This window comes from Raphanus sativus, chromosome 8 (genome assembly GCF_000801105.2).
Source record: "Raphanus sativus cultivar WK10039 chromosome 8, ASM80110v3, whole genome shotgun sequence".
Taxonomy (NCBI): Eukaryota; Viridiplantae; Streptophyta; class Magnoliopsida; order Brassicales; family Brassicaceae; genus Raphanus; species Raphanus sativus.
In genome coordinates this window covers 17,889,606-17,912,840 of record NC_079518.1, presented here as the reverse complement: position 1 = coordinate 17,912,840, position 23,235 = coordinate 17,889,606, and the positions used below count along the sequence as shown (strand labels likewise).

General features: G+C 29.0%; 2 protein-coding genes across 2 annotated transcripts; both read right to left on the bottom strand.

Annotated features, from left to right (window-relative positions):
- Positions 1 to 514: 514 nt before the first annotated feature.
- On the bottom strand, positions 515 to 19,265 carry LOC130499022 (uncharacterized). The gene is made up of 7 exons (XM_056992910.1): positions 17,493 to 19,265; positions 15,372 to 17,153; positions 1,366 to 1,653; positions 1,131 to 1,270; positions 837 to 849; positions 624 to 746; positions 515 to 544 (listed from the first exon to the last, which is right to left on the bottom strand). Exons 1-7 carry the CDS (start codon positions 19,263 to 19,265, stop codon positions 515 to 517), a joined length of 4,149 nt encoding a protein of 1,382 aa, XP_056848890.1.
- Positions 19,266 to 19,327: 62 nt separating this feature from the next.
- Positions 19,328 to 21,085, bottom strand: LOC130499021 (uncharacterized). The gene has a single exon (XM_056992909.1). The coding sequence runs from the start codon at positions 21,083 to 21,085 to the stop codon at positions 19,328 to 19,330; it is 1,758 nt and encodes a 585-aa protein (XP_056848889.1).
- Between the last annotated feature and the right edge of the window lie 2,150 nt (positions 21,086 to 23,235).

Below are 23,235 nucleotides of genomic sequence, written 5' to 3'. Positions count from 1 at the left end.
TTACAAGTTAATTTTTCTAAAGTCCCTCCAAAAGACAATCAACACAAAAAGGCAAATCTAGTGAACTTGAGAATTCTTGTGAGGAATGTTAGGCAGAATGAGTATAAGAAACTCAAAAATGATTTATAAACGTTTATAAACTGATTTATAAACTTTTATAAACTGATTTTATAATGGATTACAAGTTAATTTTTTTAAAGTCCCTCCAAAAGACAATCAACACAGCAAATCTGGTGAAAGAGCCACGTCCTTTAACAAGAGATATTTTCCTCAACCCATTATAAACCTTTATAAAACTCAGATATACTAGTTTCAAGAAGAAACTTATAACCCCTTATAAACATTTATAAAACTCATATATACTAGTTTCATGAAGAGATTATATAACTTACAACCCCTTATAAACCTTTATAAAACTCAGAAAATACTAGTTTCGTGAAGAAACACTTATCACAAGAGATTTATGTCTTTATAAAGATACACCAGATGATCAGATCAAACATTTTCATGGGTTTTACTTCTCCACAAAGTTACAAAGCCTCCTCTGCAAACACACAACATAAACTGTTAAAATTAAACAATCTCTGAATCAAGAAGACAAAGAGGAAACTTCATTTACACACCTGAAAAGATGAAACAAGCTCAGGCACTTGGAGAATGGATGAAGCATACATCAACTCAACGATGAAATCAATAGCAGGTCGACAAGAATCATGAGCACAAACAGAGTCAACACAAGTGGAAACCTCCAAAGGAAATGGTTTTAACCGCCCAGTGTAGATACAACTCAGGAAATAAATGAAACCTTCATACCCAACCGCTCCATAAGTTTATGCCTGAATATGAATCCTGAGATAAAAAGAATCAGAAGAAAACTTAGATAAAAACCACTAAAGCGTCACAAAAATCATATGTTTCTCTTTTAAGTAAAAGTTACTTGGAGAGTACAACTCTCAACTTCCTTGAACAGAGCACACAACACTGCCCATAAAGCTTCTTTATTTCATGGCTTCGTTAAACCATAACTTCAGATATGAATTGCAAGTTAATGTGTTGTTCTAATTTCTATCGAAAGACAAAAAAAAACTAAAACGATCTTCTGTATAGTTGTAAAGGAACAAAGGAAGTACACAGTAGCTGTTGAATCAACGACGCCTGGAAAACCAGTGACTGATTGCTGATCACTGCCGGATCCGTACGGCATATCGTGAGAGTGCAGACGAAACTTAGTCTTCTCGTGCATCAGCTTAATCGCACTTACATACGTTATCTATCACACACCATCACAACCACCAAAGACATTAAAAATCTCAATTCCGAATCTAAATCAAGAAGATCACCTAATCGATACAATGTATAACACACCTCGATGCCTTCGGCGGCGAGAACGGCGAACAGCTCTGGATCGATCAGGTGAGAATTCTCCTTCTTCATCTCCTCGATTAGACTCCAAACGGCTCCGAACCGCTGCATCTTGCTTATGATTTTTGTCATCAACTTGTACTGCTCGATGTGAGCTCTCGGAATGACGATACGGCTTGGACTGAGGAGATGGCGCGAGATGGAAGCAGCAGTGGTTAGGGCGGATGAACGGAAGACACAACCCGAGCTCAGAGACACAGAACGGCCATGGTCACAGATGAAGCTTGGTGACTGCAAGGAAGAAGATGAAGTCGTACTCTTCTCTTCGTCAAATGTGACTTCGTCGGTGGTTTTAGATTTAATTAATTAGGGACATAGTGGTCATTTTGCTATTAAAAATCTAGTGGTATAGTTGGTTAGTGTATAATTGAAAAGTGGTATCTTGAAAGTGGTATTAGTGGCAATTTCCTTTTTATTAAATAAACTTTTGGATTCGTCTAAAACTAAATATATATTTTTTTAAAAAATATTAAATTTATAATATTAAATATATAATATAAATTAAAATTTTTGATTTAAACTAAGGAAATAATCTATAACCGATAGAACTTGCAAAATCAGTAACAAATAACAAAACATATATTGACAAGATATTTTCTATAAAAAAGAGAATAACATTTGAAACCAAAGATGAAATATTATAAAGTAAGGAATTTATTTTAATATTATTTTGACTATAATCCAAGAAATTAAGCTCAAGGATATTTTGATGAAATTTTCCTTCTTTGTCAATGAAATATTCCTTTTATGAAAATTTATGTTATTATATATATAACAATATAAATCAAAACAGAACACTAAAAAAATTAAGAAAAGTTCATACAAAATGGCTATCTCCAAAAACATATTGATCGCATTTGTTTTCACTATCTTCTTGATAGTATCTAATGTTCATTGCTACCCAGGTATTTAATTTCACTTTACTGTTTACTTTTATTTATACTCATATATTTATCTTTTTTATAACTGTCAACATTGTAATCATTTTGATTTTAAACAGACTTTGAAGTAAAACAAGATTACAAAAAATGCTACGACAATATTCCGTGTAAACCAAATGACCAAGCATGTGAGAACTTTTGTGCAGCTATGACCATTCAGTTAGTTGGCGATTGTAATTCTGGAAAATGTTGTTGTAGGTCAAAAAGGCCAAACTAACATTATTAGATATAATAATTTTTGTACTAGTGTCAAAAATACTGTAATAAAGATTCAAAACAATTAGCAACCTGAAATTACATGAAAAAAAATCTTTGCTTAAAGGAAATAAAAAATGTTAATTCACCATATGAGATATATAAATTTAAAATATCAACCATAAACATATTGTAGTCTAAATATATTCTGTATGACATATTTGTCTTATGTTAACCTGAAAATGGTTATAAGAAATTAAAACTAGAAATAAATACTCAAAATAAAATTCTCTATTAGTGATATTGCAAATTAATGCATTTACTAGATTTTGACCCGCGCTTTGAAAGCGCGGGTTTTTCTTAAACTATAAACAGTTTAATATGAATTAGTATTTGTTGATTGTTGTACATTATTGTAAATATTAAAGCATATAATTTTTTACAATTATATAAATTATAAATTAGTTTATTTCAAATTTCGCATGTATATCTTTTATGTAAATCTTTAGGTCTGTGCATTTTATTTGGATCCAAAACACGAACCGAAACCAAAAATATAGATTCGATTCGGATCCACTAAAATACTTATTGTTTATTTTAAGACCCGTAAATTTTAGGTCTGGTTCGGATCATACGTGAGACCCATCAGATACCCAAAGTACTCATCTTTTCACAAAGTTTAGAATATTATCCCTTATATATTAATTGAGGAACATTACAACATTTGAATGTACTCACGTGTCATCAGCATGATGAATTTCGGAATTCTAAGAAAAATATGTTGGTCCATCTAAATATATATTATTATTTTTATAAAATTAATTATCAAATTGATTAATAATGCATAAAAAATATTCTTCGTTCTTTTTTAAACAGAAGCTACAGAATTATTTAATATGAGTAACATATATATATATATATATGACAATTAATAATTTTGAATAATAAATATTTGATAATAATTTTGCATTCTCCATCTTTTTGTTTAATTTGTGATGTTAAAAAATTTAAACAATCACATTAAATATATAATAAAAATATATTTTTTTCTTATATGTTATATTTTGAATTTTTAAAACAACTATAAATTATTAAAACTGTTAAAATCTTTTTTTTTGTTCACAAACTGTTAAAAACTGTTAAAAATATTACAATGAAAATTTTGTTGGTTTACTTTTTTGTTATAAAAAATACAAATGATCATAAAATCATATGAATATGAAGTATCATAGTGTAGATATTCAGATTATATTTTTTTTTATTTTTTTCAGTAAACAATATATTATTATACGATTTACTATTGAGATGGAGATGCACAAATGATATATATCAGAGGTCCTGGCCATGAATTTTATACCGTAGACAAATATTATATTACATTGATTTTCTTTCTATATTCCATTTTGTAAATATTTGTAATATCAAACATATATTAAGTGTGTTGTGCACACATAATTTTAAATCGAGCATGTATGCAAATATATTAAAAACAATTATCTTTAAATTCAATACGATTAGGGAAATATATGGTAGCAACACGAACGTTATACTATGTTATAAATATGTTTACTGTACAATTAATAATATGTAAGTTTTAGACTTATTGGTTCGTCAATAGGCACGTCTAATATGTTAAGCATCACTTTTGTAATTAGGTATGTAAATATTAATCCTCTTTTATGGGCCCAATAATAAAAACTAATGCCAGCTAAATATAAGGTAGTATATTTAGTTAGAGAAATATTAGGTAAGACCAAAAATATTGTTAGTTAAATGAAAGGGTCAAAACAACTTGTATAAGTCGACTTTTCAAGACTGCTTCCCTTTTAATAGTATAGATTATACAACATTAAAAATTAAAATTTCTAAGATTCTACTGAACTAAAATAATAACATACATGTATGAAAACCTCAGATGCCAAGTTTGTATTAAATAAACTATTGGATAATCCTAACATCAAATATATGTATATTAAAAATAAATAATAATATTAATAGAAATTAATTTTGACTAAAACTTAGGTAATATTCAATCATAATAATAATCTAAACCTATAACCAATTGACCTTGCAAAATCAGTAACAAATAACAAACTGTATATTAACAAGATATCTTCTATAAGGAAAAGAGAATAATATTTGAAACCAATGATAAAATAATATGATAAAGTATTATACGGTAAGGAATTTATTTTAATTTTATTTTTACTATAATCCAAGTTATTAAGCTCACGGATATTTTAATGAAATTTTATTTTGTGCAAATTAATGCTACTATATATATATGTGTGTATATATGTATATACAATATAAATAAAAATAGAACACTAAAAATTAAGAAATTTCATAAAAAATGGGTATCTCCAAAAGATATTAATTGCATTTGTTTTCACTATCTTCTTCATAGTATCTAAGTGTAGTTTATGTCACTAATTAAGTATTTATTACCTACTTTTTAATGTATATTTTAAATATTATATTCATTATGAAATATGTGTTGATGTTATATTAGCAATTAATAATATTTTTTGTGTAGAACAAAACAACCATAAACATATTGTAATTAAATATATTATGCATGATGTATTTGGCTTATGAAAAACCCCATATGCCAAGTTTTTATTAAATAAACTTTTGGATTCGTCTAAAACTAAATATATATTTTTTAAAAATATTAAATTTATAATATTAAATATATAATATAAATTAAAATTTTGACTTAAACTAAGGAAATAATCTATAACCGATAGAACTTGCAAAATCAGTAACAAATAACAAAACATATATTGACAAGATATTTTCTATAAAAAAGAGAATAACATTTGAAACCAAAGATGAAATATTATAAAGTAAGGAATTTATTTTAATATTATTTTGACTATAATCCAAGAAATTAAGCTCAAGGATATTTTGATGAAATTTTCCTTCTTCGTCAATGAAATATTCCTTTTATGAAAATTTATGTTATTATATATATAACAATATAAATCAAAACAGAACACTAAAAAAATTAAGAAAAGTTCATACAAAATGGCTATCTCCAAAAACATATTGATCGCATTTGTTTTCACTATCTTCTTCATAGTATCTAATGTTCATTGCTACCCAGGTATTTAATTTCACTTTACTGTTTACTTTTATTTATACTCATATATTTATCTTTTTTTATAACTGTCAACATTGTAATCATTTTGATTTTAAACAGACTTTGAAGTAAAACAAGACTACAAAAAATGCTACGACAATATTCCGTGTAAACCAAATGACCAAGCATGTGAGAACTTTTGTGCAGCTATGACCATTCAGTTAGTTGGCGATTGTAGTTCTGGAAAATGTTGTTGTAGGTCAAAAAGGCCAAACTAACATTATTAGATATAATAATTTTTGTACTAGTGTCAGGAATACTGTAATAAAGATCCAAAACAATTAGCAACCTGAAATTACATGAAAAAAAATCTTTGCTTAAAGGAAATAAAAAATATTAATTCACCATATGAGATATATAAATTAAAATATCAACCATAAACATATTGTAGTCTAAATATATTCTGTATGACATATTTGTCTTATGTTAACCTGAAAATGGTTATAAGAAATTAAAACTAGAAATAAATACTCAAAATAAAATTCTCTATTAGTGATATTGCAAATTAATGCATTTATTATACAACATTAAAAATTAAAATTTCTAAGATTCTACTGAACTAAAATAATAACATACATGTATGAAAAACCTCAGATGCCAAGTTTTTATTAAATAAACTATTGGATAATCCTAACATCAAATATATGTATATTAAAAATAAATAATAATAATAATACAAATTAATTAATTTTGACTAAAACTTAGGTAATATTCAATCATAATAATAATCTAAACCTATAACCAATTGACCTTGCAAAATCAGTAACAAATAACAAACTGTATATTAACAAGATATCTTCTATAAGGAAAAGAGAATAATATTTGAAACCAATGATAAAATAATATGATAAAGTATTATACGGTAAGGAATTTATTTTAATTTTATTTTTACTATAATCCAAGTTATTAAGCTCACGGATATTTTAATGAAAATTTTATTTTGTGCAAATTAATGCTACTATATATATGTGTGTATATATGTATATACGATATAAATAAAAATAGAACACTAAAAATTAAGAAATTTCATAAAAAATGGGTATCTCCAAAAGATATTAATTGCATTTGTTTTCACTATCTTCTTCATAGTATCTAAGTGTAGTTTATGTCACTAATTAAGTATTTATTACCTACTTTTAATGTATATTTTAAATATTATATTCATTATGAAATATGTGTTGATGTTATATTAGCAATTAATAATATTTTTTGTGTAGAACAAAACAACCATAAACATATTGTAATTTAAATATATTATGCATGATGTATTTGGCTTATGAAAAACCCCATATGCCAAGTTTTTATTAAATAAACTTTTGGATTCGTCTAAAACTAAATATATATATTTTTTAAAAATATTAAATTTATAATATTAAATATATAATATAAATTAAAATTTTGACTTAAACTAAGGAAATAATCTATAACCGATAGAACTTGCAAAATCAGTAACAAATAACAAAACATATATTGACAAGATATTTTCTATAAAAAAGAGAATAACATTTGAAACCAAAGATGAAATATTATAAAGTAAGGAATTTATTTTAATATTATTTTGACTATAATCCAAGAAATTAAGCTCAAGGATATTTTGATGAAATTTTCCTTCTTCGTCAATGAAATATTCCTTTTATGAAAATTTATGTTATTATATATATAACAATATAAATCAAAACAGAACACTAAAAAATTAAGAAAAGTTCATACAAAATGGCTATCTCCAAAAACATATTGATCGCATTTGTTTTCACTATCTTCTTCATAGTATCTAATGTTCATTGCTACCCAGGTATTTAATTTCACTTTACTGTTTACTTTTATTTATACTCATATATATCTTTTTTATAACTGTCAACATTGTAATCATTTTGATTTTAAACAGACTTTGAAGTAAAACAAGACTACAAAAAATGCTACGACAATATTCCGTGTAAACCAAATGACCAAGCATGTGAGAACTTTTGTGCAGCTATGACCATTCAGTTAGTTGGCGATTGTAGTTCTGGAAAATGTTGTTGTAGGTCAAAAAGGCCAAACTAACATTATTAGATATAATAATTTTTGTACTAGTGTCAGGAATACTGTAATAAAGATCCAAAACAATTAGCAACCTGAAATTACATGAAAAAAAAATCTTTGCTTAAAGGAAATAAAAAATATTAATTCACCATATGAGATATATAAATTTAAAATATCAACCATAAACATATTGTAGTCTAAATATATTCTGTATGACATATTTGTCTTATGTTAACCTGAAAATGGTTATAAGAAATTAAAACTAGAAATAAATACTCAAAATAAAATTCTCTATTAGTGATATTGCAAATTAATGCATTTATTATACAACATTAAAAATTAAAATTTCTAAGATTCTACTGAACTAAAATAATAACATACATGTATGAAAAACCTCAGATGCCAAGTTTTTATTAAATAAACTATTGGATAATCCTAACATCAAATATATGTATATTAAAAATAAATAATAATAATAATACAAATTAATTAATTTTGACTAAAACTTAGGTAATATTCAATCATAATAATAATCTAAACCTATAACCAATTGACCTTGCAAAATCAGTAACAAATAACAAACTGTATATTAACAAGATATCTTCTATAAGGAAAAGAGAATAATATTTGAAACCAATGATAAAATAATATGATAAAGTATTATACGGTAAGGAATTTATTTTAATTTTATTTTTACTATAATCCAAGTTATTAAGCTCACGGATATTTTAATGAAAATTTTATTTTGTGCAAATTAATGCTACTATATATATATGTGTGTATATATGTATATACGATATAAATAAAAATAGAACACTAAAAATTAAGAAATTTCATAAAAATGGGTATCTCCAAAAGATATTAATTGCATTTGTTTTCACTATCTTCTTCATAGTATCTAAGTGTAGTTTATGTCACTAATTAAGTATTTATTACCTACTTTTAATGTATATTTTAAATATTATATTCATTATGAAATATGTGTTGATGTTATATTAGCAATTAATAATATTTTTTTGTGTAGAACAAAACAACCATAAACATATTGTAATTTAAATATATTATGCATGATGTATTTGGCTTATGAAAAACCCCATATGCCAAGTTTTTATTAAATAAACTTTTGGATTCGTCTAAAACTAAATATATATTTTTTAAAAAAATATTAAATTTATAATATTAAATATATAATATAAATTAAAATTTTTGACTTAAACTAAGGAAATAATCTATAACCGATAGAACTTGCAAAATCAGTAACAAATAACAAAACATATATTGACAAGATATTTTCTATAAAAAAGAGAATAACATTTGAAACCAAAGATGAAATATTATAAAGTAAGGAATTTATTTTAATATTATTTTGACTATAATCCAAGAAATTAAGCTCAAGGATATTTTGATGAAATTTTCCTTCTTCGTCAATGAAATATTCCTTTTATGAAAATTTATGTTATTATATATATAACAATATAAATCAAAACAGAACACTAAAAAAATTAAGAAAAGTTCATACAAAATGGCTATCTCCAAAAACATATTGATCGCATTTGTTTTCACTATCTTCTTCATAGTATCTAATGTTCATTGCTACCCAGGTATTTAATTTCACTTTACTGTTTACTTTTATTTATACTCATATATTTATCTTTTTTATAACTGTCAACATTGTAATCATTTTGATTTTAAACAGACTTTGAAGTAAAACAAGACTACAAAAAATGCTACGACAATATTCCGTGTAAACCAAATGACCAAGCATGTGAGAACTTTTGTGCAGCTATGACCATTCAGTTAGTTGGCGATTGTAGTTCTGGAAAATGTTGTTGTAGGTCAAAAAGGCCAAACTAACATTATTAGATATAATAATTTTTGTACTAGTGTCAGGAATACTGTAATAAAGATCCAAAACAATTAGCAACCTGAAATTACATGAAAAAAAATCTTTGCTTAAAGGAAATAAAAAATATTAATTCACCATATGAGATATATAAATTTAAAATATCAACCATAAACATATTGTAGTCTAAATATATTCTGTATGACATATTTGTCTTATGTTAACCTGAAAATGGTTATAAGAAATTAAAACTAGAAATAAATACTCAAAATAAAATTCTCTATTAGTGATATTGCAAATTAATGCATTTATTATACAACATTAAAAATTAAAATTTCTAAGATTCTACTGAACTAAAATAATAACATACATGTATGAAAAACCTCAGATGCCAAGTTTTTATTAAATAAACTATTGGATAATCCTAACATCAAATATATGTATATTAAAAATAAATAATAATAATAATACAAATTAATTAATTTTGACTAAAACTTAGGTAATATTCAATCATAATAATAATCTAAACCTATAACCAATTGACCTTGCAAAATCAGTAACAAATAACAAACTGTATATTAACAAGATATCTTCTATAAGGAAAAGAGAATAATATTTGAAACCAATGATAAAATAATATGATAAAGTATTATACGGTAAGGAATTTATTTTAATTTTATTTTTACTATAATCCAAGTTATTAAGCTCACGGATATTTTAATGAAAATTTTATTTTGTGCAAATTAATGCTACTATATATATATGTGTGTATATATGTATATACGATATAAATAAAAATAGAACACTAAAAATTAAGAAATTTCATAAAAATGGGTATCTCCAAAAGATATTAATTGCATTTGTTTTCACTATCTTCTTCATAGTATCTAAGTGTAGTTTATGTCACTAATTAAGTATTTATTACCTACTTTTAATGTATATTTTAAATATTATATTCATTATGAAATATGTGTTGATGTTATATTAGCAATTAATAATATTTTTTTGTGTAGAACAAAACAACCATAAACATATTGTAATTTAAATATATTATGCATGATGTATTTGGCTTATGAAAAACCCCATATGCCAAGTTTTTATTAAATAAACTTTTGGATTCGTCTAAAACTAAATATATATTTAAAAATATTAAATTTATAATATTAAATATATAATATAAATTAAAATTTTTGACTTAAACTAAGGAAATAATCTATAACCGATAGAACTTGCAAAATCAGTAACAAATAACAAAACATATATTGACAAGATATTTTCTATAAAAAAGAGAATAACATTTGAAACCAAAGATGAAATATTATAAAGTAAGGAATTTATTTTAATATTATTTTGACTATAATCCAAGAAATTAAGCTCAAGGATATTTTGATGAAATTTTCCTTCTTCGTCAATGAAATATTCCTTTTATGAAAATTTATGTTATTATATATATAACAATATAAATCAAAACAGAACACTAAAAAAATTAAGAAAAGTTCATACAAAATGGCTATCTCCAAAAACATATTGATCGCATTTGTTTTCACTATCTTCTTCATAGTATCTAATGTTCATTGCTACCCAGGTATTTAATTTCACTTTACTGTTTACTTTTATTTATACTCATATATTTATCTTTTTTATAACTGTCAACATTGTAATCATTTTGATTTTAAACAGACTTTGAAGTAAAACAAGACTACAAAAAATGCTACGACAATATTCCGTGTAAACCAAATGACCAAGCATGTGAGAACTTTTGTGCAGCTATGACCATTCAGTTAGTTGGCGATTGTAGTTCTGGAAAATGTTGTTGTAGGTCAAAAAGGCCAAACTAACATTATTAGATATAATAATTTTTGTACTAGTGTCAGGAATACTGTAATAAAGATCCAAAACAATTAGCAACCTGAAATTACATGAAAAAAAATCTTTGCTTAAAGGAAATAAAAAATATTAATTCACCATATGAGATATATAAATTTAAAATATCAACCATAAACATATTGTAGTCTAAATATATTCTGTATGACATATTTGTCTTATGTTAACCTGAAAATGGTTATAAGAAATTAAAACTAGAAATAAATACTCAAAATAAAATTCTCTATTAGTGATATTGCAAATTAATGCATTTATTATACAACATTAAAAATTAAAATTTCTAAGATTCTACTGAACTAAAATAATAACATACATGTATGAAAAACCTCAGATGCCAAGTTTTTATTAAATAAACTATTGGATAATCCTAACATCAAATATATGTATATTAAAAATAAAATAATAATAATAATACAAATTAATTAATTTTGACTAAAACTTAGGTAATATTCAATCATAATAATAATCTAAACCTATAACCAATTGACCTTGCAAAATCAGTAACAAATAACAAACTGTATATTAACAAGATATCTTCTATAAGGAAAAGAGAATAATATTTGAAACCAATGATAAAATAATATGATAAAGTATTATACGGTAAGGAATTTATTTTAATTTTATTTTTACTATAATCCAAGTTATTAAGCTCACGGATATTTTAATGAAAATTTTATTTTGTGCAAATTAATGCTACTATATATATATGTGTGTATATATGTATATACGATATAAATAAAAATAGAACACTAAAAATTAAGAAATTTCATAAAAAATGGGTATCTCCAAAAGATATTAATTGCATTTGTTTTCACTATCTTCTTCATAGTATCTAAGTGTAGTTTATGTCACTAATTAAGTATTTATTACCTACTTTTAATGTATATTTTAAATATTATATTCATTATGAAATATGTGTTGATGTTATATTAGCAATTAATAATATTTTTTGTGTAGAACAAAACAACCATAAACATATTGTAATTTAAATATATTATGCATGATGTATTTGGCTTATGAAAAACCCCATATGCCAAGTTTTTATTAAATAAACTTTTGGATTCGTCTAAAACTAAATATATATATTTTTAAAAAATATTAAATTTATAATATTAAATATATAATATAAATTAAAATTTTTGACTTAAACTAAGGAAATAATCTATAACCGATAGAACTTGCAAAATCAGTAACAAATAACAAAACATATATTGACAAGATATTTTCTATAAAAAAGAGAATAACATTTGAAACCAAAGATGAAATATTATAAAGTAAGGAATTTATTTTAATATTATTTTGACTATAATCCAAGAAATTAAGCTCAAGGATATTTTGATGAAATTTTCCTTCTTCGTCAATGAAATATTCCTTTTATGAAAATTTATGTTATTATATATATAACAATATAAATCAAAACAGAACACTAAAAAAATTAAGAAAAGTTCATACAAAATGGCTATCTCCAAAAACATATTGATCGCATTTGTTTTCACTATCTTCTTCATAGTATCTAATGTTCATTGCTACCCAGGTATTTAATTTCACTTTACTGTTTACTTTTATTTATACTCATATATTTATTTTTTTTATAACTGTCAACATTGTAATCATTTTGATTTTAAACAGACTTTGAAGTAAAACAAGACTACAAAAAATGCTACGACAATATTCCGTGTAAACCAAATGACCAAGCATGTGAGAACTTTTGTGCAGCTATGACCATTCAGTTAGTTGGCGATTGTAGTTCTGGAAAATGTTGTTGTAGGTCAAAAAGGCCAAACTAACATTATTAGATATAATAATTTTTGTACTAGTGTCAGGAATACTGTAATAAAGATCCAAAACAATTAGCAACCTGAAATTACATGAAAAAAAAATCTTTGCTTAAAGGAAATAAAAAATATTAATTCACCATATGAGATATATAAATTTAAAATATCAACCATAAACATATTGTAGTCTAAATATATTCTGTATGACATATTTGTCTTATGTTAACCTGAAAATGGTTATAAGAAATTAAAACTAGAAATAAATACTCAAAATAAAATTCTCTATTAGTGATATTGCAAATTAATGCATTTATTATACAACATTAAAAATTAAAATTTCTAAGATTCTACTGAACTAAAATAATAACATACATGTATGAAAAACCTCAGATGCCAAGTTTTTATTAAATAAACTATTGGATAATCCTAACATCAAATATATGTAGATTAAAAATAAATAATAATAATAATACAAATTAATTAATTTTGACTAAAACTTAGGTAATATTCAATCATAATAATAATCTAAACCTATAACCAATTGACCTTGCAAAATCAGTAACAAATAACAAACTGTATATTAACAAGATATCTTCTATAAGGAAAAGAGAATAATATTTGAAACCAATGATAAAATAATATGATAAAGTATTATACGGTAAGGAATTTATTTTAATTTTATTTTTACTATAATCCAAGTTATTAAGCTCACGGATATTTTAATGAAAATTTTATTTTGTGCAAATTAATGCTACTATATATATGTGTGTATATATGTATATACGATATAAATAAAAATAGAACACTAAAAATTAAGAAATTTCATAAAAAATGGGTATCTCCAAAAGATATTAATTGCATTTGTTTTCACTATCTTCTTCATAGTATCTAAGTGTAGTTTATGTCACTAATTAAGTATTTATTACCTACTTTTAATGTATATTTTAAATATTATATTCATTATGAAATATGTGTTGATGTTATATTAGCAATTAATAATATTTTTTGTGTAGAACAAAACAACCATAAACATATTGTAATTTAAATATATTATGCATGATGTATTTGGCTTATGAAAAACCCCATATGCCAAGTTTTTATTAAATAAACTTTTGGATTCGTCTAAAACTAAATATATATATTTTAAAAAATATTAAATTTATAATATTAAATATATAATATAAATTAAATTTTTTGACTTAAACTAAGGAAATAATCTATAACCGATAGAACTTGCAAAATCAGTAACAAATAACAAAACATATATTGACAAGATATTTTCTATAAAAAGAGAATAACATTTGAAACCAAAGATGAAATATTATAAAGTAAGGAATTTATTTTAATATTATTTTGACTATAATCCAAGAAATTAAGCTCAAGGATATTTTGATGAAATTTTCCTTCTTCGTCAATGAAATATTCCTTTTATGAAAATTTATGTTATTATATATATAACAATATAAATCAAAACAGAACACTAAAAAAATTAAGAAAAGTTTATACAAAATGGCTATCTCCAAAAACATATTGATCGCATTTGTTTTCACTATCTTCTTCATAGTATCTAATGTTCATTGCTACCCAGGTATTTAATTTCACTTTACTGTTTACTTTTATTTATACTCATATATTTATCTTTTTTATAACTGTCAACATTGTAATCATTTTGATTTTAAACAGACTTTGAAGTAAAACAAGACTACAAAAAATGCTACGACAATATTCCGTGTAAACCAAATGACCAAGCATGTGAGAACTTTTGTGCAGCTATGACCATTCAGTTAGTTGGCGATTGTAGTTCTGGAAAATGTTGTTGTAGGTCAAAAAGGCCAAACTAACATTATTAGATATAATAATTTTTGTACTAGTGTCAGGAATACTGTAATAAAGATCCAAAACAATTAGCAACCTGAAATTACATGAAAAAAAAATCTTTGCTTAAAGGAAATAAAAAATATTAATTCACCATATGAGATATATATATATATTTTTTTTTCGGCAAACGGCTATTCTATTACTCAAGCTTGAGGTGGTCTGGGTAACCAGACCGGAATAGAACAACCAACAAAAAGTAACTTCCTATGGAAGGATCTAGCTGTCTTTGCTAAAAAATCAGAAATCCGATTGCGCGCTCTTGGAACATAAGAAATCTTGAAATCCGGGAAGCATATGAGTAGTGTCTCTGTTCTCTCCAACTCCGTAGCAAAACTTGGCCAAGCCTGAGGCTCCTTGATCATTGCGATCAATTCTTTGCAGTCCGTTCCGAAGTTCTGGCATGTTGAATGTTGAAGCATATTCTCCATCGCCCACCGCAGTGCTTCCACTTCTGAGTGCAGAGCTGATTCTCTTCTGGGAAAGTTGTGTGATCCCATGAGTTGCGTCTTTCCCCCACTGTCTAACCAGACCCAACCACATCCACTAAATTGAGCTAGCGCTGTCCATGATCCATCCAATAAGCAAATATTTCCCAAGCTTATGACTTGGGGTTCCTGTATAGTACTCTGTTGTACTACTGGCGGTATCATCTCATTGGCATTAAACCAAGCTTGACACTCACTCTCAGCATATCGAACTAGTTCCAGAGGATCTCTGTCGATTCCTCTAAAGAGTTTGTCATTTCTAGCCTTCCAGATGTACCAAATTAGCCAGGGATAAGGGTCCCTGTCTAGCTCTGGTTCAAGTGAACCATCTTTTTCCCAGAAGAGGTAGTTCATATTCGTGTAGATACTTGATGCTGGAAAAACACCAGGATTAGTTGGAGTCGATGAATGTAGCCAAACTTGTAGAGCAGGTGGACATTCGAAAATAGCATGTGTTACTGACTCCTCTGGTTCACCACACCTCGGACAGTAATTGTCACATCTCATGTTTCTCCTTACTAGATTTCTCGTTACTGCCACATGACCAGTTAACAATTGCCATAGGAAGTGACCAATTTTCTTTGGTGCCTTTATCTTCCAAGCAAAGGCTTGGAGCTTTGTTATACTTGGCTCTAACATTTGCTTTTCATCTGCATCCTTCATTAGATTTTGAGCAACCCAATATCCAGACTTGACCGTGTATTGTCCATGTCTTGTGAAGTTCCAGCAAAACGTGTCAGGTCTATGAGTCGTGCTTATGGCTAAACTCCTTATAAGGGGTATGTCATCAGGTCTGACATATTGTTCCAGTAGATTAACATCCCATTCCTTCAACTCCTGATCAATAAGATCACTCACTCGCATATTTGGGTTCATAACTGGTGCTATGGGTATAGCTGGTCTAGTAGGATTCAATGGAATCCAGGGGTCCTCCCATACCTTAACCTCATAACCAGAGTGTATTTTCTGCCTTATCCCCATCAACAAAAGCTCCCTCGCAGCGGATATACTAGTCCAAACATAGGAAGGACTACTTACAGAATTTACTCGTAAAGGCGAGCTTAGTCTGTAATATCTTCCTCTTAAGACACGGGCAACCAGCGAATCCGGGTTTTGTGTTAGTCTCCATAATTGTTTCGCCAATAGTGCCAAGTTGAACTCATGAATCATGCGAAATCCAATCCCTCCTTCTTCTCTCGGTAGGCAGACTTTCTCCCATTTCGACCAGTGTATTCCTCTCTTAGGGGGATTCGAGCTCCACCAGAATTGGGCAATAGCACTAGCTAGGTTTTCACATATCTCCAATGGGAGCAGGAAAGTAGACATAACATACGTCGGAAGAGCAAGCAAAATGGACTTAATCAATACCTCCTTTCCTCCTTTCGAGAGCCAGCGCCCTGTCCAGCCATTCACTCTATGCATTAGTTTGTCTTTTAAGAAGGCAAAGAGCTTGCATTTTGAGCCACTAATATCTTCTAGGATACCCAAATAAGTCCTCATCCCTCCATAATTCTGTATTCCAAGTACATCTTTGATCTCTTGCCTTGTGGTTGCGTTAATCCTCTTACCAAAGAGTAAGGAGGATTTATCAAAGTTAATACACTGTCCTGATGCTTTACCATAGATCTTGATCACTTTCATTACTTCTTCACATTCACGGGGCTCCGCCTTACAGAAGAAAAGGCTATCATCAGCAAATAGCAGGTGGGATACCGATGGACACGCGCGGGTAACGCGCATCCATGTTATCTTTCCCTGGTTCTCTGCGTGATTGAGAAGGCTAACGAGCGCTTCCGTGCATAGAATAAAAATGAAAGGAGACAAAGGATCTCCTTGGCGTAAGCCTCTTCCTGGAATAATGTTTCCTCTCGGTTGCCCATTCATGAGGACTTTGTATTGTACTGACGTGATACATCTCATTATCCATATAGTCCATGTTTCTGAGAAACCCATCTTTCTCATCACAGCTTCAATAAATGACCATTCCATCCTATCATAGGCTTTACTCATATCTGTTTTAATAGCCATTCTTTTGTTGCGCCCGCTTGGCTTGGTCCTGAGAGCATGGAACATCTCCTGAGCAATCATAATATTATCAGAAATCTGTCTTCCAGCAACAAAGGCTGACTGGGTTTCTGATATCAATCCTGGGATCACTTTCTTAAGTCTCTGGCATAGGACCTTAGAGATAATCTTGTAGCTCACGTTACACAAACTAATAGGCCTAAACTGCGTCATCTCATTAGGCTTTGTTGTCTTTGGGATGAGACAGATATTAGTTTCATTCAGTCCATTGGGCATTATCCCTTCAGTAAGGAACTTATTAACCATAAGAGTCAAATCATCCTTTACTATATCCCAGAACTTCTGGTAAAACAGTGCAGTCATCCCATCTGGACCTGGAGCTTTTTCTGGATGCATAGCAAAGAGTGCTAATTTAATCTCCCACTCCGTTACCGGTGCGGTAAGACTTTCGTTCATTGGCTCCGTTATTGTCGTAGGAACTTCAGATAGAGCTTCTTCAATATCCTGTGGATTAGAAGACTCAAAGATTTGTCTAAAATAACTAGTAGCAATGGCTACTAGTCCTTCTTCATCTTCCACAATATTTCCATTTCCATCCAGAAGCTGAGTGATCTTGTTCCTTGCTCTCCTCTGTTTCGTTAAGGCATGGAAAAATTTCGTATTACGATCTCCTTCCCGTAGCCAAAATACTCGGCTCTTTTGTTTCCAAAAAAATTCTTCTGCCTTAAGAGCATCAGAAAGCTCCTTCAAAGCTACTGCAATCTCCTCAGTTGTGGCGTTATCATCTGCATATAGACCTTCCACTTTTTCCTTAAGCTCTTCCACCAGTTTTGCAGAGTTTATATTATTTTGTCTCCTCCACTCGCTCAATGCTTTTCTACAACTGGAAATATGTTCCATTATAGAGGCATTAGGAGGAAGATCAGGTGATTTCCATCCCTCCAAAATAACTTGTCTCAGTTCCTCATTGTCCAACCATCTTTTGTCAAACTTAAATTTCCTCGATCTCTTGGTTGGTTTTTTGAGGATATCAGCAAGTATCGGACGATGATCCGAACCCCATAACCTCATATACTTCGTCTTCGAATGAGGAAACTTTTCATGCCAGTCGGCATTTCCTACTGCTCTTTCCAGTCGACATCTAACAGTTACTCTCCCTGCTCTCTTACCAACCCATGAGAGCATATCTCCAGTGTATGGAAATTCTAGCATCCCACAATCACTTAGCATTTTCTTGAAAGGTAGAAATGAGCTATCAGTAGGCTGTCTACCACCTTCTTTTTCATTATAACCTGTAATCTCATTGAAATCACCTATCATAAACCAAGGTCCAGTTCTTGTTGTTGAGAAACGCGTAAGACGTTCCCAAACTTGATCTCTTCGTTCTAATACAGGATCCCCATAAACAAACGTCATAAAGACTTTTATTCCATCAATGACTGCCTCAATGTCAATCATTCTGTTATTTGAAAATAAAACATTAACTTGAAATTCATCCATAGAAAAAAGAGCTAAACCTCCGTTGAGACCAAGTGGCTCAACGGTAAATAAACGATCAAATCCTAAATCAGCCTGAATGTTTTGCAACAGCAGCCTCTTGTTCTTCGTTTCAGATAGAAACACGAGTCCTGGGTGATGCTTCTGACACATCTCCGTAAGGCGTCGAACTGTGAGGTCGCTTCCAATCCCTCGACAGTTCCAACTGATTGTCCTCATGGATAAATTTTTGGGGTTTTTTTGGACCCCTCCAACTCATTACTCTTGTGAGAACTTGCTCGTGGTTTCTTCGATCCACTCTGACGATTATACTTGCGAGTTTCGTTAACTCCCGATGAAGAGACGCCGTAGCTCCGTGGAGATCCCCGACGAAGAAACTCAGCTTTCCTAATTGGCATTCCCCGTGGAACCAATTGTCGTGAACTCCCCTTAGAAGACTTGTTCTTGACTTTAACAGCAGCGAGAGAAGAAGGCTCAATACGAGAGCTCATACTCTCATCCATCTCCTCTAGTTCTTCCCCCAGCAAGTCATCCACAGCCTCATCCAATATCCTGTCATTTATGTTAGACTCTTGTAACTGCATCAGAGCGTCATCTTGTTCGCCCATCTCCATGTCTTGTAGCGCACCAATCATCTGATCATCAACTCCATCGGTAAGCACCTCTTTCTCCATAGGGAAGAAATTAATAGCTCTTGAATCAACCCTTCCACCTATTGTTACATTGTTTTCACGAACATGTGTACGTGATGGGGTAACAATTTTACTTGCAATCTTCCGTCCACTATGCTTTGATGATTCGGCTCTATCAGGTTGTACAGGATCAGTTACCATTAGTTGCAGTCCATCACATCTAGGCTGTTCAATACGCATAGCCTCACTTTGACTGTCTCTGATATTAGCACCACCACTGTGACGACGCGGATTAGAGATCACATCCCGATCGGAGATCACATCCCGATCGTCTTTAACTTTCCATTGTGTCGTCTTCAGCTCATAAGGAGCATAACGACGGCTGTATCGGGATCCAGACTGTGGCCATCTGTTACCCGGCCCTTTGTAGCTATCATGTGTATTGTACCTTTGTTTAGAAGCAATACGCTCAGACTGTGATCGATGGTATGAGTCCGAGTTTGTGTACGACTCAAACTTGGGATTTCTCCTTATCTCCGTTGGCCGTTCAGTCCAGTTATGGTACCGATCACGATCAGACCTATCAGCCAACAAAGATTGGCGACTGCTTGGCTCAAAAGGAAGCTGTACCCGAGAGAAGACCCCCGCTTCCTTTGCCTGTTGTCTTTGCTCCTCTAATTTCTTAGGGCATTGTGAGACTTCATGAGTGAGAAAGCCGCAATGTGAGCAGTGTTTAAAGAGCAATTCATACTTGAACCTTATAGTAACTTCATCACCCCGTGGGGATTGAACCTTTTTAGCAAATAACAAGGGTTTCCTTGTATCCACATCAATCAACAAGCGTCCAGCTGATAACTCAATAGTGTCGTCATGTCCGAGTTCTCCTCCAATTTTCTTTAAGTTCTTTACAGTCCAAAGATGCAGGGGAATGCCCGTGATTTCCACCCAAAACGAAATGGTCCAAGGATAATCATCATGAACTATCGGCTCCCACCGTACCAAGACAAACATACAATAATTGTAGTGGAAAGGTCCCTTGCTTAGCACATACTTTAGATCCTCTTCAGAAGAGAAATTAAACAAGAACTTCCCATCGCCAAGGTCATTAGCTGTTACCCGATCTTGTACGCCCCATTGAGCCGGCATGGAGACAATGAGCTTCTCCATGTTCTGTTTCTTGGGATTTAGAACCTTACCAATCAATGACATGTGAAACTCCCGAATGATAGGAGTTCCGTCATCCTCCTCGAGCATGAGAGGCTTGTCGTCGTCTTCATACATGATCCCCTTGCCTTTATCAACTGCCATAGGAGCAGAAGGATATCTCTGTGAGGATCCCATACTTCACCGATCTCAAAACGAGGAACCAGATCCTTGCTATCAAATCAACAACCAGTACGAGTCATTGAAACTATCAGAGAAGACAAAACAGTAGCTAAAGAGCTATAGTTCTTAGGTCGAATCGTGATATCACGAGATTAGGTTTGAACAGATCGGTGGAGAAACGTCAAGAAGGCCGTGTTACCACGAGATGAGTGACTTGAGTGAGAAGCAAACGTGAAAAGGAGCGCCAAATGAAAATTCCGATGATCCAGAGCAAGGATTAGAGTGACTGCTGGCTGATCTAACGTCAAGGACGTATAGATCAGGGGAAGATCGAAATCTCAAGGGAGATTTCAATCTCAGGAGCGCCGTCTCTCAGATATCGCCTCAGAGCGTTTTAGGGCTTCTAGTTTTGATCGGAACGCCCATATGAGATATATAAATTTAAAATATCAACCATAAACATATTGTAGTCTAAATATAGTCTGTATGACATATTTGTCTTATGTTAACCTGAAAATGGTTATAAGAAATTAAAACTAGAAATAAATACTCAAAATAAAATTCTCTATTAGTGATATTGCAAATTAATGCATTTATTATACAACATTAAAAATTAAAATTTCTAAGATTCTACTGAACTAAAATAATAACATACATGTATGAAAAACCTCAGATGCCAAGTTTTTATTACATAAACTATTGGATAATCCTAACATCAAATATATGGAGATTAAAAATAAATAATAATAATAATAATACAAATTAATTAATTTTGACTAAAACTTAGGTAATATTCAATCATAATAATAATCTAAACCTATAACCAATTGACCTTGCAAAATCAGTAACAAATAACAAACTGTATATTAACAAGATATCTTCTATAAGGAAAAGAGAATAATATTTGAAACCAATGATAAAATAATATGATAAAGTATTATACGGTAAGGAATTTATTTTAATTTTATTTTTACTATAATCCAAGTTATTAAGCTCACGGATATTTTAATGAAAATTTTATTTTGTGCAAATTAATGCTACTATATATATATATGTGTGTATATATGTATATACGATATAAATAAAAATAGAACACTAAAAATTAAGAAATTTCATAAAAAATGGGTATCTCCAAAAGATATTAATTGCATTTGTTTTCACTATCTTCTTCATAGTATCTAAGTGTAGTTTATGTCACTAATTAAGTATTTATTACCTACTTTTAATGTATATTTTAAATATTATATTCATTATGAAATATGTGTTGATGTTATATTAGCAATTAATAATATTTTTTGTGTAGAACAAAACAACCATAAACATATTCTAATTTAAATATATTATGCATGATGTATTTGGCTTATGAAAAACCCCATATGCCAAGTTTTTATTAAATAAACTTTTGGATTCGTCTAAAACTAAATATATATTTTTTTAAAAATATTAAACTTATAATATTAAATATATAATATAAATTAAAATTTTTTGACTTAAACTAAGGAAATAATCTATAACCGATAGAACTTGCAAAATCAGTAACAAATAACAAAACATATATTGACAAGATATTTTCTATAAAAAAGAGAATAACATTTGAAACCAAAGATGAAATATTATAAAGTAAGGAATTTATTTTAATATTATTTTGACTATAATACAAGAAATTAAGCTCAAGGATATTTTGATGAAATTTTCCTTCTTCGTCAATGAAATATTCCTTTTATGAAAATTTATGTTATTATATATATAACAATATAAATCAAAACAGAACACTAAAAAATTAAGAAAAGTTCATACAAAACGGCTATCTCCAAAAACATATTGATCGCATTTGTTTTCACTATCTTCTTCATAGTATCTAATGTTCATTGCTACCCAGGTATTTAATTTCACTTTACTGTTTACTTTTATTTATACTCATATATTTATCTTTTTTTATAACTGTCAACATTGTAATCATTTTGATTTTAAACAGACTTCGAAGTAAAACAAGACTACAAAAAATGCTACGACAATATTCCGTGTAAACCAAATGACCAAGCATGTGAGAACTTTTGTGCAGCTATATTCAGTTAGTTGGCGATTGTAGTTCTGGAAAATGTTGTTTTTGGTCAAAAAGGCCAAACTAACATTATTAGATATAATAATTTTTGTACTAGTGTCAG